This window comes from Macaca nemestrina, chromosome 6 (assembly GCF_043159975.1).
Source record: "Macaca nemestrina isolate mMacNem1 chromosome 6, mMacNem.hap1, whole genome shotgun sequence".
NCBI classification, from domain to species: Eukaryota; Metazoa; Chordata; class Mammalia; order Primates; family Cercopithecidae; genus Macaca; species Macaca nemestrina.
In genome coordinates, this window is record NC_092130.1 from 147263858 (window position 1) to 147284722 (window position 20865).

Consider the following 20865-nt stretch of genomic DNA (forward strand, 5'->3'; position numbering starts at 1 on the left):
AATACTGAATTTATTGAGAGCTTTTAGCATGAAGAGCTGTTGAATTTTGTCGAAGGCCTTTTCTGCGTCTATTGAGATAATCATGTGGTTTTTGTCATTGGTTCTGTTTATGTGATAGATTACATTTATTGATTTGAATATGTTGAGCCCAAGGATGAAGCCCACTTGATCATGGTGGATAAGCTTTTTGATGTGCTCCTTGATTCGGTTTGCCAGTGTTTTACTGAGGATTTTTGCATCGATGTTCATCAGGGATATTGGTCTAAAATTTTCTTTTTTTGTTGTGTCTGTGCCAGGCTTTGGTATCAGGATGATGCTGGCCTCATAAAATAAGTTAGGGAGGAATCCCTCTTTTTCTATTGATTAGAATAGTTTCAGAATAAATGGTACCAGCTCCTCTTTGTACCTCTGGTAGAGTTCGGCTGTGAATCCGTCTGGTCCTGGACTTTTTTTGGTTGGTATGCTCTTAATTATTGCCTCAATTTCAGAGTCTGTAATTGGTCTATTGAGAGATTCAACTTCTTCTTGGTTTAGCCTTGGTAGGGTGTATGTGTCCAGGAATTGATCCATTTCTTCTAGGTTTTCTAGTTTATTTGCATAGAGTTATTTATAGTATTCTCTGATGGTAGTTTGTATTTCTGTGGGATCGGTGGTGATATCCCCTGTATCATTTTTTATTGCATCTATTTTATTCTTCTCTCTTTTCTTCTTTATTAGTCTTGCTAGCAGTCTATCAATTTTGTTGATCTTTTCAAAAAACCAGCTCCTGGATTCATTGATTTTTTGAAGGGTTTTTTGTGTCTCTGTCTCCTTCCGTTCTGATCTGACCTTAGTTGTTTTCTTGCCTGCTGCTAGCTTTTGAATTTGTTTCCTCTTGCTTCTCTAGTTCTTTTAATTGTGATGTTAGGATGTCGATTTTAGATCTTTCCTGCTTTCTCTTGTGGGCATTTAGTGCTATAAATTTCCCTCTACACACTGCTTTAAATGTGTCTCAGAGATTCTGGTATGTTGTATCTTTCTTTTCTTTGGTTTCAAAGAACATCTTTATCTCTGCCTTCATTTTGTTATTTACCCAGTAGTCATTCAAGAGCAGGTTGTTCAGTTTCCATGTGGTTGTACAGTTTTGAGTGAGTTTCTTAATTCTGAGTTCTAATTTGATTGCACTGTGGTCTGAGAGTCAGTCTGTTGTGATTTCTGTTCTTCTACATTTGCTAAGGAGTGCTTTCCTTCCAATTATGTGGTCAATTTTAGAATAAATGTGAGGCGGTGCTGCGAAGAATGTATCTTCTGTTCATTTGGGGTGGAGAGTTCTGTAGATGTCAAATAGGTCTGCTTGGTGCAGAGCTGAGAACAAGTCCTGGAGACCCTTGTTAACCTTCTGTCTTGTTGATCTGTCTAATATTGACAGTGGGAAGTTAAATCTCCCATTATTATTGTGTGGGAGTCTAAGACTCTTTGTAGGTCTTTACAGACTTGCTTTATGAATCTGGGTGCTCCAGTATTGGGTGAATATATATTTAGGATAGTTAGCTCTTCTTGTTGAATTGATCCCTTTACCATTATGTCATGGCTTTCTTTGTCTCTTTTGATCTTTGTTGGTTTAAAGTCTGTTTTATTAGAGACTAGGATTGCAAACCCTGCTTTTTTTTGCTTTCCATTTGCTTGGTAGATCTTCCTCCATCCCTTCACTTTGAGCCTATGTGTATTTCTGCATGTGAGATGAGTCTCCTGAATATAGCACACTGATGGGTCTTGACTCTTTATCCAATTTGCCAGTCTGTGTCTTTTAATTGGGGCATTTAGCCTATTTACATTTAAGGTTAGTATTGTTATATGTGAATTTGAGCCTGTCATTATGATGTTAGCTGGTTATTTTGCCCATTAATTGATGCAGTTTCTTCATAGCATCGATGGTCTTTACAATTTGGCATGTTTTTGCAGTGGCTGGTACCAGTTGTTCCTTTCCATGTTTAGTGCTTCCTTCAGGAGCTCTTGTAAGGCAGGCCTGGTGGTGACAAAATCTCTCAGCATTTGCTTATCTGTAAAGGATTTTATTTCTCCTTCACTTATGAAGCTTAGTTTGGCTGGATATGAAATTCTGGGTTTAAAATTCTTTTCTTTAAGAATGTTGAATATTGGCCCCCACTCTCTTCTGTCTTGTAGGGTTTCTGCCGAGAGATCCACTGTTAGTCTGATGAGCTTCGCTTTGTGGGTAACCCAGCCTTTCTCTCTGTCTGCCCTTAACATTTTTTCCTTCATTTCAGCCTTGGTGAATCTGATAATTATGTGTCTTGGGGTTGCTATTCTCAAGGAGTACCTTTGTGGTGTTCTCTGTATTTCCTGAATTTGAATGTTAGCCTGCCTTGCTAGGTTAGGGAAGTTCTCCTGAATAATATCTTGAGGAGTGTTTTCCAACTTGGTTCCATTCTCTCCATCACTTTCAGGTACACTAATCAAACGTAGATCTGGTCTTTTCACGTAGTCCCATATTTCTTGGAGGCTTTGTTTGTTCCTTTTTACTCTGTTTTTTCTAAACTTGTCTTCTCACTTTATTTCATTAATTTGATCTTCAAACACTGATACTGTTTCTTCCACTTGATTGAATTGGCTACTGAAGCTTGTGCATGCATCACAAAGTTCTCATGCCATAGTTTTCAGCTCCATCAGGTCTTTTAAGGTCTTCTCTTCACTGTTTATTCTAGTTAACCATTCATATAACCTTTTTTCCAAGGTTTTTTATCTTCCTTGTGATGGGTTAGAACATGCTCCTTTAGTTCAGAGAAGTTTGTTATTACCGACCTTCTGAAGCCTACTTCTGTCAACTTGTCAAAATCATTCTCCATCAAGCTCTGTTCCGTTGCTGGTGAGGAGCTGTCATCCTTTGGAGGAGAAGAGGCACTCTGGTTTTTAGAATTTTTCAGCTTTTCTGCTCTGGTTTCTCCCCATCTTTGTGGTTTTATCTACTTTTGGTCTTTGATGTTGGTGACCTACAGATTGGGTTTTGGTGTAGATGTCTTTTTTGTTGATGTTGATGCTATTCCTTTCTGTTTGTTAGTTTTCCTTCTAACAGTCAGGTCCCTCAGCTGCAGGGCTGTTGGAGTTTGCTGGAGGTCCACTCCAGACCTTGTTTCCTGGGTATCACCAGCGGAGTCTGCAGAACAGCAAATATTGCAGAACAGCAAATGTCGCTGCCTGATCCTTCCCCTGGAAGCTTCGTCCCAGAGGGTCAGCTGCCTATATGAGGTGTCTGTCGGCCTCTACTGGGTGGTGTCTTCCAATTAGGCTATACAGGGATCAGGGACCCACTTGAGGAGGCAGTCTGTCCGTTCTCAGAGCTCAAACGCCATGCTGGGAAAACCACTGCTCTCTTCAGAGCTGTCAGACAGGGACGTTTAAGTCTGCAGAAGTTGTCTGCTGCCTTTTGTTCAGCTATGCCCTGCCCACAGAGGTGGAGTCTACAGAGGCAGTTGGCCTTGCTGAGCTGAGGTGGGCTCTACCCAGTTCGAGCTTCCCAGCCACTTTGTTTACCTACTCAAGCCTCAGCAATGGCAGATACCCCTCCCCCAGCCAGGTTGTCACCTTGCCGTTCAATCTCAGACTGCTGCGCTAGCAGTGAGCAAGGCTCCATGGGCGTGGGACCTGCCAAACCAGGCACGGGAGAGATTATACTTGTCTGCCAGTTGCTGAGACCTTCGAAAAGTGCAGTATTTGGGTGGGAATATTCCATTTTTCCAGGTACAGTCTGTCATGGCTTCCCTTGGCTAGGATAGGGAACCCCTTGCACTTCCCAGGTGAGGCAATGCCCCGCCCTGCTTTGGCTCGCCCTCTGTGGTGCAAGGACAGCTGCACCCACTGTCCAACCAGTCCCAGTGAGGTGAACCAGGTACCTCAGTTGGAAATGCAGAAATCACTTGTCTTCTGTGTTGATCTCACTGGGAACTGCAGACCGGAGGTGTTCCTGTTCGACCATCTTGGAACCTCAATCTACTTTAGCTTTTTAAAAAAATGGTTTCTTGCCACTATACTTAAGCAAAAAAATAAAAATAAAATAACATGTATTTTCTTTTGATTACAAAAGTAATCTATATTCATTGTAAATATTCAATGTGTTCATTGATTTATAGTATGTTTCTATATACTTTGGTTTTCATATTTCTGCCACTGAATACCTCTAAGTCTGCTAAAAGTTGACCCATGGCTGCTGTGGGTCTTGAGTTCAGAAGGGAAAAGATCAAATACTTTCAAAAGAGAAAAGATCAAATATTAAAGCTATTCCAGAGACATACAGCCTAAGAAACAGCTGTTTTATACCCAGCACCTTGGATGCTCTGGCTTTTCCTAGAGCAAAGAGGAGTTGGCATCTGTCCTAAAGCTTTAGACGTAGTCAGACTTAGTGAGTTTCAGGCCTCTTGTCAGTCCACAGATCAGTTTGCCAGATGGCCAGCCTGTTTGATGGAACAAAATAAACCGTAAATGAAGGAAAGAGGTATTATTCTCCCTAAGTTTGTTTATTGCATAAATAACACTCTATCAGCAATATTGAAAATAAAATTCTGGCCGGGCATGGTGACTCATGCCTGTACTCCTAGCACTTTGGGAGGCTGAGGCAGGTGGATCACCTGAGGTCAGGAGTTTGATTCGAGACCAGCCTGGCCAACATTGTGAAACCCCATCTCTACTAAAAATTTAAAAATTAGCCAGATGTGGTGGTACATGCCTGTAATCCCAGCTACTTGGGAGTCTGAGGCAGGAGGATCACTTGAACCTAAGACGCGGAGGGCACAGTGAGCCGAGATTGCACCACTGCACTCCAGCCTGGGTGACAGAGCAAGACTCCATCTCAGAAAAACAAAATAAAGAAAATTATCCCATGGACAGATTCTGCCATCATTCTGACTTGTCTTATCCTGGATTTTCTATCAAATAAAGTCTCGAGAAAAAATTTAACTTTATTCGAAAATTCAATGCCAGGGAAGCAGGGGTGACAGAAAAGAGAAAGGAGGCAGAGAAGGGGAGTCAAAAATGAATTGGTGTGTTACTAGACTGATTATCTTACCTAACTGACCATCGCTTGGTGTCAGGAGCAACTGATTGCTGATTCTCACAGGAAGGCTTCTAAAAACTGTGTGAACTACTGCGTGTTATGGCAGTTTATCCAGGAAGGGAGGGACGAGTAGGAAAGGAGAAGAGTTATCCACTGACTCCTGTCTCCCTTTGGTGGAGTCTCCCTTTAGAGGGCTAATATCTCCATACTTCTGAATTGTCCAGATATGGGCACTGAGCAAGTCCCATTGTGTCTCATTTCTCATTGGCAACAAGAAAGCCCAATCAGAAGCAGGGAGGCATGAGGCATGGTGATATGGTTTGGCTCTGTGTCCCCACCCAAATCTCATCTCAGATTGTAATTCTCACGTCTTAAAGGAGAGACCCAGAGGCAGGTGAGTGCATCATGGGGGCAGTTCCCCTATGCTGTTCTTGTGATAGTCAGTGATTTCTCACAAGATCTGATGGTTTTATAAGGGGCTCTTCCCACTTCACTCACCACTCTCTCTCACCTGCTGCCATGTAAGACGTGCCTCTTCCCTTCCACTATGATTGTAAGTTTCCTGAGGCCTCCCCAGCCCTGTGGAACTCTGAGTCAATTAAACCTCTTTTCTTTATAAATTACCCAGTCTCAGGTATGTCTTTATAGCAGTGTGAAACCAGGCTAATACAAATGGCATGAGGTGAAGGCCACTGGGTTGTGCTTTCAGAAAATTGGTTGCCACCTCAGCTGGGACAGATCCTAGGGCCACGAGCTGGGAGACAGGGGAGCCAAGATGGTCTGATACACTAACATCACAACTACTAACATTTTTATAAAGTGACTTGTTCCCATGCATGTATGTTTCGATGGTTGTAATTATTACACACACGGGAATGCAGTATTTTGCCCAACATAATGCCCCCAGCTATCTGTAGGTTGCTATACAGTTTGTAATTCTCATTATTCATAGCTGCATAGTTGCACCAGCACAGCCATGATCCACTCTAATGCTGTGTCAAATTGGCGGTCTATTGGCAGTCAGACATGTGAGGCACAATAGGCTTGACTCTAACACCAAATTCACTTAGCTGTGTAGAAGGATACAAGCAGGAATTATATTAGGCACAACAGCCTCATCTCTGCAGGAGGTTGCTACCGAAGGATACAATTTCAGCAACTATCCAAGAGTACAACTTCATTTGCTTCCTTGTCTGTCAAGCGTGGTATGTATGGGTAGCAAGAAATGAGAGCCAAGGTGCACACAGGTCACCTTGACACAAAGAAGCCTCAGCCTCAGTTTCCTGCCAATATTTTAAACTATTTTGGTCACACATGCCAACTCACAGGCCTCCAGTAGGGAACAGTTCTACAGTCAGCAATTTCCTAGTAGACACGACAGTCATCATCTTTTGCATTTACCTTAACTCTGTAGTGTCCAAGAAAACCATACTTCAAGGTCATTTTTCTCTCCAATTACTCTGAACCAGGACCAATGTTAATCCTTTCTTTACAGTAATATTCCATCAAGTTGATTGATCATATATACTTAACAGTTTCCCCTTTGTTAGGATGTTTATCTGTTGTCACCCAATAAATAGTTACCAAACTAATATTCACTGCTATGAGCAAGATTTGTGTGCCTAGTCTAGCCATGAACTTGCCGAAATTCATCATTAGAATCATGGCAGATTGGATCAAGGCAGCAGTGGCCTTCTCCAGCCACATGGGCCTGAGCAAAGGCCATGCTTACTCCTGGCAGGCCTTGCCCCAGCTGCCTAGATATATTTCAGGACTAGGCTCTTCATAAATATCTCAGAACTCTGTATAGCAAAATAAGTACCTCTAATCAAAGCAAACATGACATCTAAAAGAGAAAATGTGATGTAATGTGAAGTCATAAAAATGCTGTAAGTTTGGGCCCATTTAGAGAAACAATCTCATGGAAGATTAAAAATTGTAAGAGAACATTTTTAAACCTCCCTTTCAACTCCCTGAAGGAGTTCCAGGTGAGTCTATTGGGAGTGGACATGGGTTGAAGTTCCTTAGAAATGCTGTGTGTCAGGAATTCACCAATTATGCATAGCAAAGAATGGGAGGATAATGAGAGAGTGGTTAACACCTACCAGGCCAGCCTTTGGAATCACTCATAACCTTCATGATCTGTTATTAGGTGAAACTACACAAGCTATGGATTGAACATATACATTTTCCTTTGTTCCCAAAACTCCACTAAATAGGCAGAAGGGATAAAATACTACAACTGGCACAAGCCCACAAGGACAAAGATGGGGGCAGGAGACAAGAGCAGAGAGATGGGTCCATACAATTTTGGAATCTGTAAAATTACCCTGGTCTATCTTTAGCTCCCCCTCACCAAAAAAAAAAAAAAAAAAAATTGGAATCTGGAAACAGATGACTAAACTTCCAGTTGACTTAGCGAGTGTGCCAGAGGAAAAAGTAACCAGGTGTGGTGGCACACACCTGTAGTCCCAGTTACTTGGGAGTCTGAGATAGGAGAATCACTTGAACCAGGGAGAGGGAGGTTGCAGTGAGCCGAGACTGTGCCACTGCCTTCCAGCCTGGGTGATAGAGCCAGACCTTGTCTCAAAAACATGGTTTAAATGGTATATTTTATGTTTTATATATTTTACCTCAAAAAATAATAATTTAAGAAAAGAGCATATGTGGTAAATTCAGGCACATTTTTTTACATCCTGAAGAATCTTATGTAAACTGCTTCTACAGGCCAGCGAATCTCCCTCCTGCAGCCAGGTGGGTGATCATAACATTGCAGTGGAACCTTATCGTTAGAATGGCTTGAGAGGACCTGGTCCGGCTAGTCACAGAGCCGGGTCTGCTGTTGCTCTGTTTCTTCCCCAGCTTCCATGCTCAGCCCTGTCCCTACCCCCATTCCACATTCTCTCCATGCCACTGGGGTCTTTCCCTCCCACTTCTCTTTTTACCCAATGCTCATCTCTCCTAGTAGCTCCACCCCTTTCCCTCACATCCAATCCCCAGCCCCAAATCAAAATTAGTTCAGACCAAGGTACCACGACCCAGATATGGAATTGTATTCTGCTTTGCTTGCAGTTCAGCCTCCCTCCATATGTTTCACTCCATATACTCATGATGCAAAGATGAATGTTTGGGTTGGGAGTTCCAGCTAGAACCAAGGGTGCGAACCCCATGGGCAATGCCTCCCTCCTTCCTGTTCCTCTCTAAGCACATGCTTCATTCCATTCACCTTTTCTTCCATTTGGTTTTCATTCATTTTACTTGGCAGGAAATGTGACCACCAACAACACCCAAGTTCTCAAATTTCAGCCTTAGATGGAATTTCTTGCTGCGTCTCAATTCAAATTCCCAAGGAAGTGACTTATTGGCCCCGCTTGATGCAGGGACCTTCCCTAGACCAGTCTTGTGTGGCCTGGCTGGGTCCCACGGCACCAACATAGGTTCCTGGAGCCCAGTGCTGTAGTCGTGTGATGAGAGGCATCAGACCATTCTGAAATATGTGAAAGAGGAGAACGTTCTGCAGAGAACCTAATAGTAAACTCAGTCAGATCCAATCCACACGGCCTATAGTATAGAGTCTTTCTAAACTCACATCTCCAAATTATTAGTGCCTTTATTCTATGACTCCTTCAAAAAGGTTTCTGGTTATTGAGACATTTCCATTCTTGACCACAGTGGGGTTGGAGGTGTTCTACTGGTGTTTCCTTGGGAGTCGTGGGGATGACTTCCGACTCTCTGTTCACCCTCTCTTTCAGTGTTCCACTTCCTGTGGAGGTGGCTTTCAGAAGAGGACTGTCCATTGTGTGCCCTCAGAGAACAATAAAACTGAAGACCAAGACCAATGCCTGTGTGATCACGAACCCAGACCTCCAGAATTCAAAAAATGCAACCAGCAGGCCTGCAAGAAAAGTGCCGGTGGGTGAATGGGTTTGCTTGGGGAGAAAGAGATCTTTGCACAAATGTCATCCTGCATGATATAACTTGTAGATAGCTTTACATTTCTTTTACTCAACAGAAAATCTTAATGTTAAAGAGGTCAGCCGGTAACCCTGGGAACAAGCTATCTGATTTGGTGAGGTTTGAATCTTAACTTCTTGAGAGAGTATCTCATCCATTTTTCTTTTTTATTTTTTTAATTATTTTCTTTTTAAATTATTATTATTTATTGACTGTCATAAAATAGTCTCTCTAAGCCTGTTCACACTGATGTCATCCAACATGGATGAGAATTACTTCTGTGCTTTCAAAGATGTCTTAAGAGATATCCCAGCCTTTCTCAGGAACCCAGTCAAGTGTGAAATGGTCCTCTCTATAAATCTGGTACCACTATGTTAGGCCAGGTTCCCCAGAGGCAGGTTCTGGGGTGAAAGTGTGTGTGCAAGGGGTTCATTAAGTATTTCCAGGGAAGATCATTAAGGGAGTGGAGGAAGCCACATGGAAAAGGGAGGAGACACAGCCAGGATGCCTTCTCAGGAACCTGAGTCCTAGCTTCAGACTGCTCCTCCAGGCAGCTCCGGAGCATAGGTTGTACCCCCGAGTTGTCTGCTCCTGAGCCAGCAAGCTGTACATTCACACTCCCACGCTCTTCAGCCATTGGACAGGGCCTACCCCAGGAGAAGTGAATTTGCAGGAGGCTCTCTGTGTGAGAGACAAAGGAGCTCCTACGGGCTGGGTAGGTTCAGCTATGATCTATAATGTCCATTCCACTGATTGTCTGGGCTTCATTGACATGTAAAATTTCTAAATTAAATTAAAAACAGAGAAGTGAGTACATTCAGTAGCTCATTAAAAGAAAAATTCGATAGCCCTTTGTGCCAGGAGAAAGGAGAGAAAGGCTAATGCCCATAATTTTGGCTTGAGCAGCTGAGTAGATGAAGCTACCATGCACTGAGAGAGGAAGCCTAACAGGGGCTTTGGGAAAGAGAGAAGGTAGTGAGTTCTGTTTGGAACGTGTTTGTTAAGGAGTCTGTGAGTCATCTAGGTAGGGGTGTCCTGTGATTCGTTTGTTGTACAGGTGTGGAGGCCAGGAGAGAGATCTGGTCTGGAAATCCTGATCAAAATGCACTGAGCAAGGAAATGCTTTAGGTATGATTATCACAGGTAGCTTCTTACTGACTTGCACTTAAGGGTGGCTTTCATTGGCCTTACTTGAAATTCCAGCAGAAGTCACCTAGAGCTCATTTTCTGAGGTGTTATTCATGTCTTCCAGACTCTTGCTTCTCAAAATATGGTCCCTGGACAAGCTGAATTGGCATCTCCTGGGAATTTGAGGCTCTTGGGCCTCACTCTAGACCTACTGAATTAGAATCTTCATTTAACAAGATCCCTGGTGATTCACATGCACATCAAAGTTTGAGAAGCACCTTGTTCTAGACCAAGGGCCCAATCTGAGACTCTTTTCCTTTCATTTCATCTCTTTCTATGGTACCATACTTTAAACAGTTGAGGCTATAGAATCCCTTCTATGTTGTGTTATTTTTTATATAACTGAAGCAGCCACTTACTCTTGGTTGACCATGCCTAGTGTTAGGGCTTGTTATTTTGAATTATATGTAGGTTGTCTTCAACTGTCCTATGGCTGGACAATAAAATCTTCAATAATCAAAACAGGGTTAAGTGCATAGATTGTAGTTTTCATCTTGAAATCTCACACAAAATAAATGGTGACCAATAGTTGGCTGGCAATTGATGTGCTTAACAATGAATTCCATTCACTGACAAATATCAGGGCCACAAAAGTTAATTACTAGCTTCTGAAGGCAGAGCCATGCCTACTCACATAGAAGGAAAATGAAAGAGGAGCTGTAAGAAATTCCTTGATTTAAGAAGCCAGCCACCCACCCTGACCCCTATAATTCTCTAAAATTCTTTGAAAATATTCATTCAATGCCCAGGTTCTTGTCAGTCAGCTTTCATAATAAACATAACATAATCCTAAGTATATTTTATAATATCAGGTATGAATTCATATAAGATTTAGTTTTCTCCAGGTCATTTTACTTCTTTTAGAAACCATCTGAAGTTTTAATGACTTAAAATCTAAATTGGAACTACTATTTCCACATTAGTGCCTACAAAACTCTTTCCATGTATCAATGTGGAAAAAAAAATCAAGAAAATTCATTTACCAAGTATAACCTTTATTCTCAGCATTACATTCATATTGATTAAAAAACAAAAGCAAAACCCTTAAGCCTACCATTCCTGGGGTTGTTTTGTTGTTGCTGCTGCTGCTACTTTTAGGTAGAAAAGGCAAAAAAAAAAAAAAAAAAAGAAAGAATACTTAGATCCAGTGTTGATGTGTTGATACAAATGAACATTTGTGTTGGTAAATTTTCTACTGAAGAATATTCTGCCAGATGAATAGGATCTCATTCATTCACTTATTCAACAAAATATTATTGATCACAAAATGTCTCAGAGAAGTGCTAAGAGCTGAGAAGAAAGACATGAGTAAAAGACAGCTCTTAGCCTCAAGGAACCCAAAGTCATGGAAACTGTATTTGTCAACAACATTGAAATTGTTTTCCAGGCTTCTTTGGTGAACAAAATATTATCCCCTGATAACACAGATGACAACAAAGATACAGGCGTATAACTGTCCCTTTAAATTTCCAAATGTGGTTTCTGTTGAACCAGCAGAGGCAAACTGGGATCTCCCCTCCAAGTTGCCCATAATTATAAGCATTGTATGTACTTTGGAAGTGGAATCCAATTGACTGATGAACACAACAAGCTTTCATTGTTTCACAGCAATAGGGAGAATTGATGTAATTGAGCCCTGTCACCATGTTGGGCTCATGGTTATCATCTAAATGAGTTGCTAAACATAGCTCTGGAACACAGACTGCCAATATAAGCCACTCTCATCTTCCACTCTTCCTTCTGGTCCCCCACTCTCAAAAAGGAGGGCCCCAGGACCTAGCATGTATCCAGACTCCAAGGACTATTGAAAAGCAAGGCTCTTGATCTCATGGTTTCCAGGAGCATATGAGGATTCCAGGCTTGGTTGAGTCTCTTTCAGTCATTTAGGTGTTGACCTAACCTGACAAGTGGGCCTCCTGTGTTGAGGAAAAAAGATGTTCTGGGCAGAGAAGACCTATTCATGTGATCTTCTCCTGCCCCATCACCAGTACACAAGATTCACTCTCTCAGAGACAAAGCTTGGGAGCTATTGAGACAACATTCAGTTTCCAGTGGCACCATCTATATGCCAGCTGTGTGATGTTGGGTCGATTGCTAAGCTTCTGTGGAACCCTCAGTTATTAAAAGAATAGATGCACCCACATCTATTGATTTCTGTGACAATCAAATGGTATAGTATATGTCAAACATTGCCTAGTATGTGGTATATGCTTAATAATTTGTGTCTGTGTTTTTTCTACTTTCATGGAGGAAGGGGTGTATTAGCTTCCTGGGCTACAAGTACAAATATTCATGCTGCCATAACAAACCGTAATGAACTAGGTGACTAAAGACAACAGAAATCTATTCTCTCACAGTTCTGGAGGCTAGAAGTCCAAAATCAAGGTATTGGTAGGGCCACAGTCATTCTCCTGGCTTCTGGCGGTTGCCAGCCGTCACTGGCATTCCTCAGCTTACAGAAACTGAATTCCAGTCTCTGCCTCCATTACCACATGGCTGTCTTTCCTCTCTGTGTCTGTGTCTCAGCACAGCTTTTCCTCCTCTGTTTGTGTGTCTGTCTCTGTGTCTCTTCTCCTCTTTTTATAAGGACACCACTCAGGTTGGTTGAAGGGCCCACCCTAGTTCATAGTGACCTCATCTTAACTGACATCATAATTCTATCTACCAAGATCTTATTTCCAAATCAGATCACATTCACAGATACAAAGGGTGAGGACTTCAACGCTGGGGTACATTTCAAAGGATACAGTTCAACCCACAACCAGGGCAAAGACTTTGGGGGCCTCCTAGAGGTCCTTTTTATAATGGCAGATACCTTTGAGAGAGCTCGCACTTTAGCCCTTAGCACACTCCATTTACAGAGCAGTTCAAGAGAGGGTTTGGTGCGGTGCCCTAGTGTGTAGTACAATAATGCCTGTTTGGACATGGAGACAGAGGGGACTCATGTGGGTCAGCGCTGCCAGAAGAAGCTTTGTGGAACGGTGGCTGTCAGCTGAGCCTCCACCCTTCCTGTCTTTCTCCTCCTGGGCAACGGCCCCAGAGCACTCACGGACTCACAGCGACAAGATTGTGGGGCAAAGAGCTGCCCCTCCTGTGCTCTCTCCAGCCTCCATCCATAGAGACTTCAGGAGAGGCTGGCTAAGAAACTGGAGCGGCTGTGTGATGCTTGGACTACCCTGCCAGGGGCCTTCCCAGAGCCCAGGAAGGAAGCCTTGCCTTATTCTGATCAGCAGCGCACACAATGCACGGCCCAGGTCCCATGAACAACACCCTCTGCTCTGCTGGGACACGGGAGATGAAGAGCTCGAGGCATATTCCACAAGAGACATGCTTGGTCAAAACATGTACTCTCTGAAGTTGAATTTTGAGGAAGAAATTTAAAACAAAAAGAAAAACAAGGCCAGGCGCAGTGGCTCACACCTGTAATCCTAGCGCTTTGGGAGGCCGAGGCGGGCAGATCATTCAAGGTCAGGAGTTCAAGACCAGCCTGACCAAAATGGTGAAACCCAGTCTCTACTAAATATACCAAAAAAAAAAAAAAAAAGTAGCTGGATGTGGTGGTACATGCCTGTAGTCCCAGCTACCCGGGAGATTGAGGCAGGAGAATCACTTGAACCCAGGAGGCAGAGGTTGCAGTGAGCCGACATTGAACCACTGCACTCCAGCCTGGGCAACAGAGGGAGCCATCTCAAAAAACAAAAACATGTACTCTCTCTGAAACTTCCAAGGGTGTCAGGCAATTTCCTGTGGGGTTTTAAGAGAGATGAGGTTTTTATAAGAGGCTAAAAGCAGAGCCCTGAAGAAGGAAAGATGAAGACTCAGGTTTTGGATTCTAGGAGCATTATATGTTACCAATTCCTAAGGGCACTTAAAACTTGAGCCCCAAACGGGACTCTAGAAGCTAACAGAAGACTTTCATTTGTTCACAAAAATAAGGCACAGTTAAGAGAATAAGGAGTTCTGAGGAGATAAAAAGAACTTTTTGCCTTTATGATCTGAAGGGGGAAAAAGCATAGAGACGCAAAGATATTGTCACACATTTGGGGTGGAGAGGATCTTATTTCCATTTCTACTTTTCCTGACTGTTCCATTTACAAAGGATAGCGGCCTGTTTATGAAAGTGCTTTTCTTCAGAACTATGAAAATCTTTTCTCTGTAAAGGAGAAAGACGAGAGCTCCAAAAGGCACTCAAGGCAAGCTTAAAACAATTTCACTTTCTAGAAAAAAAATATCTAATTGAATTCTTTACAGACCCAGAAGCTGTGGGCCAGTGCCCTCTGAGAACCACCTGCCAGGAGTGTGTGGGGTGGTCCCTGAGCAACCCATTCTCGTTCCCTGACTCGTGTGGGAAAAGCAAGGCCAAGAAAATTAAGGGACACACTTACCCAGAGCTAGTTAGAGGAGAACAAGGGTTAGAACTCAGGTGACTAATTGTATACTTACTTACTAATTGTATATACTTACTCTGGGAATTATTTGTACATGTCTTCTGCCTTCATCTCCGTGGTAAAGTTCTGCAGGGCAGAGATCACAGTTTATATGTCTGTATACCTCACTCACTCTGGAAGCATTGGTTTGTTGTTTTTTTTTTTTTTTTTTTGAGATGGAGTTTCACTCTTCTTGCCCAGGCTGGGTGCAATGGCACGATCTCAGCTCACTGCAACCTCCACCTTCCGATTTCAAGCGATTCTCCTGCCTCAGCCTCCCGAGTAGCTGGGATTGCAGGAGCCCACCACCATGCCCAGCTAATTTTTGTATTTTTGGTAGAGACAGGGTTTCGCCATGTTGGCCAGGCTAGTCTCGAATTCTTGACCTCGTGATCCACCTGCCTCGGTCTCCCAAAGTGCTGGGATTACAGGCGTGAACCACTGCGCCCATCCCGGAAGCATCAGTTATTTTGCTGACTGGTTGTTGGCTTGACACTCTGAATAGTATGATTGATGAGAGCATGAGCTCTAGAGTTAAGACTGCCTGTGTTCAGATCTGGCCCTGCCATTTATCAGCTGGACAGCCTTATACAAGTTCTTCACTACTTGAGGCCCTACTTTAGTCATTTGTTAAATGGAAAAAATACTTGTCTGCTAGTAGCACTGTAAAGATTAAATGTAGTGAAGCATGGAAAACACTGCGTTCAACTATTTCCATAGCAATATTGCATAGCAAAGCACCCTGACACTCAGGGGTTTAAAACTATAGTCATGTATTTTTTTTTTAATTTCAATAGTTTTGGGGGTACCAAAGTAGTTGTGGGGGATAACCAAAACCCACATTCCTTAGTGGTGATTTCTGAAATTTTAGTGCACCCATCAGCCAAGCAGTGTATACTATACCCAATATGTAGTCTTTTATTCCTTACCACCCCCAAGTTTCCTCCCTGGGTCCCCTGGGGCCATTATATCATTCTTATGCCTTTGAGTCCTCATAGCTTAGCTCCCACTTATAAATGAGAACATGTATTTGGTTTTCCATTCCTAAAGTTACTTCACTTAGAATAATGGCCTCCAGCTTCACCCAAGCTGCTGCAAAAGACATTATTTCATTCCTTTTTTTTTTTTTCTTTTTTTTTTTTTTTTTTGGTTGAGTAGTATTCCCTGGGGTATATATACCACATTTTCATGTATCCACTCATTGGTTGATGGGCCCTTAGGTTGGTTCCATGTCTTTGCAATTGTGAATTATGCTGCTAGAAACATGTGTGTGTGTGTTTTTCATATAATGCACAGTCATGTATTTTTTGCTGAGCATCTATAGGTCAGCCAAGGTTCAGGTGATTGAGCTGGGCTTTGGTTGGCCTTGGCTACTAACTGTAGGTTGAGTCTAGGTCTGCCCCATGTGTCTCTTATCACCCTCGGTGGCTACACAAGCCAGGTTCTTCTTATGGTGACAACAGAAGCTCATCAGGGAAGGCTTGTCCTCCTGCACATTCCAAGTCACTACACAGATCGTGTCTACCAGCATCCCATGGTCTAAAGCAAGTCACAGAGCTGAACCCAAAGGCAAGTAGGTGGGAAGGATTCTCCACCCACCAGGCAGCCATGGCAAGGTGGGAATGTTCTGTATAACACAATTACATGGGAGTGAAGAATTGTGACTGATAGTTCAGTCTAGCATAAACGCTTTGCACAGTGTCTGAAACATAATAAACATTCAGTAGATACCGCCTATTATGAATTGTTATGGCTCCTTTCTTGGTAGACATATAAAGTCTTACATTAATAGAAGTTGTGCTTGTGTATCTACAAAGGATAATCTTTGGACTTTTTTCCTTATTCTTTTTCTCTTTCCACAGATTTACTTTGCACCAAGGACAAGCTGTCAGCCAGTTTCTGCCAGACACTGAAAGCCATGAAGAAATGTTCTGTGCCCACCGTGAGGGCTCAGTGCTGCTTCTCGTGTCCCCAGACACACATCACCCACAGCCAAAGGCAAAGAAGGCAACGGTTGCCCCAAAAACCCAAAGCACTCTAAGCCCAAAAGGAAGCCACCTTCCACCAGACTGCAGCAGCCTGCTGACCGTGACATGCTTTAGCTCTGGGAGCTGCTTCATTGAGGTTTTGCTTCATATATTTCAGGTTCAGCTTTGGGTCATAGTGAAACAAAATCCATTGTGTTCCTCTAGCCACAAAATGTCCCTCACAGGAGGCCTAGGCTGCCGTACTTGCTGCTCCCTGATAGGAAGGTGAAATAGCTAGGAGAATCAGGCAGCTCCTGGTATCGGCTCCTGGGAAAGGTGCTAGGTTACAGATTTGTGAAATGTTGTATTTTTGTTCTCCCTTGAAGATAAAAACAAAGAGACTAGTTTTCTCCCCGACTACCTCAAGAGTATCAGGCAACAGAGCCACCCTTACCCAGGGGACAAATAATCTTCTTAATTTATCTTGATGAATACGTTTCTTTTTTTTTTATTTCCTCCCTGCCTGGGGCAGCTGCTATTTGAAATGTCACAGTGGAGCTTTAGGAACATTCCTTTAATTTATGCAGGCAGAGGACTGCTTTCTTCACCCCATGTTCCACTAGGGCAGGAAGAGAAAGTGCTTGTTACATCCCTCAGTCTCTTCCTCCATCCCTGTAGGGCTCCACATCTGGGCTGCTTAGAGTCTCCTGCCAACCTCAAGACACTAGACTAAGAGGAGACAGGCATAAGAAACACAGCCTAAGGGATTTAGGTCACTCACAGAGAAAACACTTCTGGCTTGAAGAGCATTCTATGAAAACTCTTAAAAAGCAAATGAGCAGAAATCAATTTCTTACTATTATAGAAAAGGAACTGTAGGCCTTTATTCTTCCCACTTTCCTGGCAAATACACACTCCTTCGCAGAAGGAAAATGAGTCTTCCGGGCTGATTTCCTCTCTTCTGTACTGTCCATACAGGAAGCCTGAGCTCAGGTGCCACCATCGTCTTGCTGCAGGGGGTGTATAAGCTAAGACCACTATGACCAGCTCTAGGGCTGCCACCTGTCCTCACCTCCCCTCAGGTTGGAAAATGGAGGTTCCATATTAAAATATTGCAAAGAGCCAGGTAAATTGTACTAAGTACAAGAACATAGTGCAAACTTCTAATCTAGAGAAAAAAAATTTTCTAAAAAGTAAGGTAAAGAGGATCTACTTCTCAGTGTACCCAATATGTCTTATTGGACAAGTATTTTTTCCATTTCACAAATGAAAGTCGTAAAGGTCTTTCACCTTGGGGAGAACAGGTGAATCACGGAGTCCAAGGAAACTGAAATAAAAGTTAGAATCCTTGCTCTGGATGTTCCTACCTCCCACCAGAAGTCAAAGTAGGCTTGGTCTCAAATTCAGGGCAAATTTCTAGACAAAGTGATTTCTAAGGGAAGGTACTTACATGAACTGAACCCAGAGAAAGAGGGTAAGTGGGTGGGTGGAGGGGCATAAGCCTCAAATGGAAGAAGATCTCGGAACCAATTCTTGGCAGGGAGAAAGGCAAGGATGTGGCCTTCATGTGATGGGCAGCATATTTTCTGACTCATGCACAGATACACTTAATACTCCCCATGGAACACAGTGTCCTCTGTCTCCCTTTACCTATCCGTTCAGCAGAATGGTGCTATTTAAAAATGGTGCTAATATCTAGATGGTGGCAGAACTAATGTAAACATAGATAGGCATACAAATGGGTAAGTGTATGTGAAACTCTCCATATAGCTATTCTGTTAAACATGTAATGGTGTTGCTGTCCAATGCCAATTTTATTGCTTGGGTACCTTGAATTTAAGATTTAATAGTATGTGCTTTTTATTTTTTTCCAAGCCATTAACATGTATTACTCTCATGAATTCCTGTGGAAATTAAAACAGTGGGATTGGGATGAAATTCAAGATAGACCAGAAACAGGAGGAAAGTAGAAATGTTTACCTAAAGCCAGAGAATTTATTTCTAGATGATAATTACGTTATTGTATTCTCTGCCTTTAAACGTAAACATTGCTGGCCGATAGCAATCTCTGGTGAATAATGGTTTTCGAGGATAGGAGACAAATTGTTAGTGACATGAGTGGAGAAGAATCTGATATTTACTAATGAGGCAGTTTGCAAAGACTGTCCCTGAAGTGTAGTGTAGGCTTTCAGGGGGATTCATTTAGTACGCTAGATTGATTTAACCTGGTACTGTACTAGCAGAGGGTCAAATACATGTCATCAGAGACCTGGATATGACCAGGCTTACAAAACTCAGGAACAAACTCAGATTCCTACTGACCTCAACAAACTAAACTAGGCCAAATTTCTCAGTATACAAAATGGACCAAGTTATTTACAACCCACGTGGTGGAGAAGATGGTAGACATGTGGCGAGAGTTTGGCCAGGTGCTCCATTCCAGGTCTTTTTCCAGTTTCTCAAAGGCAGAAAATTGGCTCCTAATTCTTTGCCATGGGTATTTGCTTCCTGTACCGGAGCTATGTTGTAAGACAGCTGTGTGATGTCCATCATTCTTGACTCCAGAATGAAGACAGGGCTCGCTGTTTTCTGTCCTGATGGTATCATGTGTTGCCTGGGCGATCACTCAGTGATGAGTCGTCAGTATTTTGCCAGGTCCCGGTGCTTGCTGTATAAAGGGGACTCAGATCAACAGGAAGACTCTGAAGGCAGGAACCTGAATGGTGTCTTCACATCTTTGATACTTGGGTGCTAACATGAAGCAGAGTCATTGGTTTGCTTTATCTAGGCCCTTCTCTCTTCTCACCTGGAACAAGCAACTGAGAAGTGTATCAGGAGACACTGGCTACATATCTCTATGAAATAGGGCCATCGCAGGGCCTGGTACTTAACTGCATTAACGTAAAACCCAGTTTGGTTTACATTGTCTTTCACAGTAGTATATTTAGCTCTTCTCTGGACAGTTGTGGGTTAATATAATTCTTTAACATAAAAATGTAATTAAACACACCACGAGAGAACAATATTCCAGGAGACTTAATAGCGATTACTTTCTTCAATCAGGAAATCGTTTCAGTGCCTCCTTTGTAGGAATGCTTTGTTTTTTGATGGCTTTTCTTAAAGAAGAGCACACCGCCGTCCAGTCTCCTGAGACAGCCACGTCTCCGCTGACATCCCACTGTGATGCTTTCAGATAGTCAGTGAATGTTTCTGATAACCTTCATCTAGTATCTGAAACACAATGTGAGGGATGATATTGTTTTCGATAATAACACCCCATTCAGTTGACTAAAATCTTTCAGACTCTGAAAGCTGCACGCTGCTACTCCAGTGAGTGCAGGTCTTAGCTCTTCTGCTTTCTGACTTCAAGATGAATCTCTGGGACGATGTATCTGGTGCTCAGTCCGCAGTGATTCACTTTCGAAGGAGAGGCCACATGACATGAACTGCCTGGTGTTACAACCTCGCTAACATATTTGATGCTACTCCTGTTGTCTGTACTGCTAATTCAAGTATTATTCTAAGTTATGTTATTAAAAAAAACGTGGTGGGTAAAGCACAATCCTACCCGTCATTGTCCTCCAAAATAATTGTATGACATACACGGCCCAGCCCCGTTGCCCTCCCTGCATCTCTGTGCTGCTTTGCCATTTTCCCTTCTACCCAGCCTCCTCAAGGGGTACCTTGGTGGGTATCTCAGTACTTAAAACCAGATTGTAATCATAGCCTCCCTTTGTGTGGCATCAATAAATGGCCAAACTCATTGATGTTTCTGTGTGATTCCTTTACCCCTGCTGTGAAACTCCCACCACCCACCAGTGTTACCACGGATTTTAGCAACCTGGGGAAAGATGCTGTCAATTTCTTCCTCCCACACTCTTTCCAGATTCTCTCCTACCCTACCCCTACATCAATACATCATCAGATGAGTCACATCCCAGGTGAGCTGGTCTCTTCTCATGAATGTGCAACAACTGCCACAGTCATATGATAATGCCATATGATAATCTGAAGTGATGCCTAAAATTCCCCAAAACACTGAATTCGACATATTCATGCTGCTCACAGCATAACCTACTCCTTCATCTCTCCAAAGCATAGGCTTAATGCGTAAGAGAAAATGACCCATCTCTAGGGGGAATTTGCTTTGGGAATTCAATCCTTATTCAAAGATGGGTGCACAGCTCAGTAAATGCAACTAGCAAAAGCAGAATTTGTACATATAGCGATCGAGTCTATTCACAAGGAATAAACAAAACCATAGAGGTAGTGAAGAGCCAGGCCT

General features: G+C 42.7%; 1 protein-coding gene across 9 annotated transcripts in view; it reads left to right on the forward strand.

Moving 5' to 3' along the window:
* LOC105473043 (ADAM metallopeptidase with thrombospondin type 1 motif 12) overlaps positions 1-20353 on the forward strand; it is a 377504-nt gene extending 357151 nt beyond the window's left edge. For all 9 annotated transcript variants that reach the window (XM_011726599.3, XM_011726598.3, XM_071099040.1 and 6 more), the window contains 2 exons: positions 8797-8956; positions 16476-20353. In XM_011726599.3, the coding sequence (XP_011724901.1) occupies positions 8797-8956; positions 16476-16654 (339 nt within the window). In that variant the 3' untranslated portion in view covers positions 16655-20353. The remainder of the gene's footprint in view (positions 1-8796; positions 8957-16475) is intronic.
* The last annotated feature ends 512 nt before the right edge of the window (positions 20354-20865 follow it).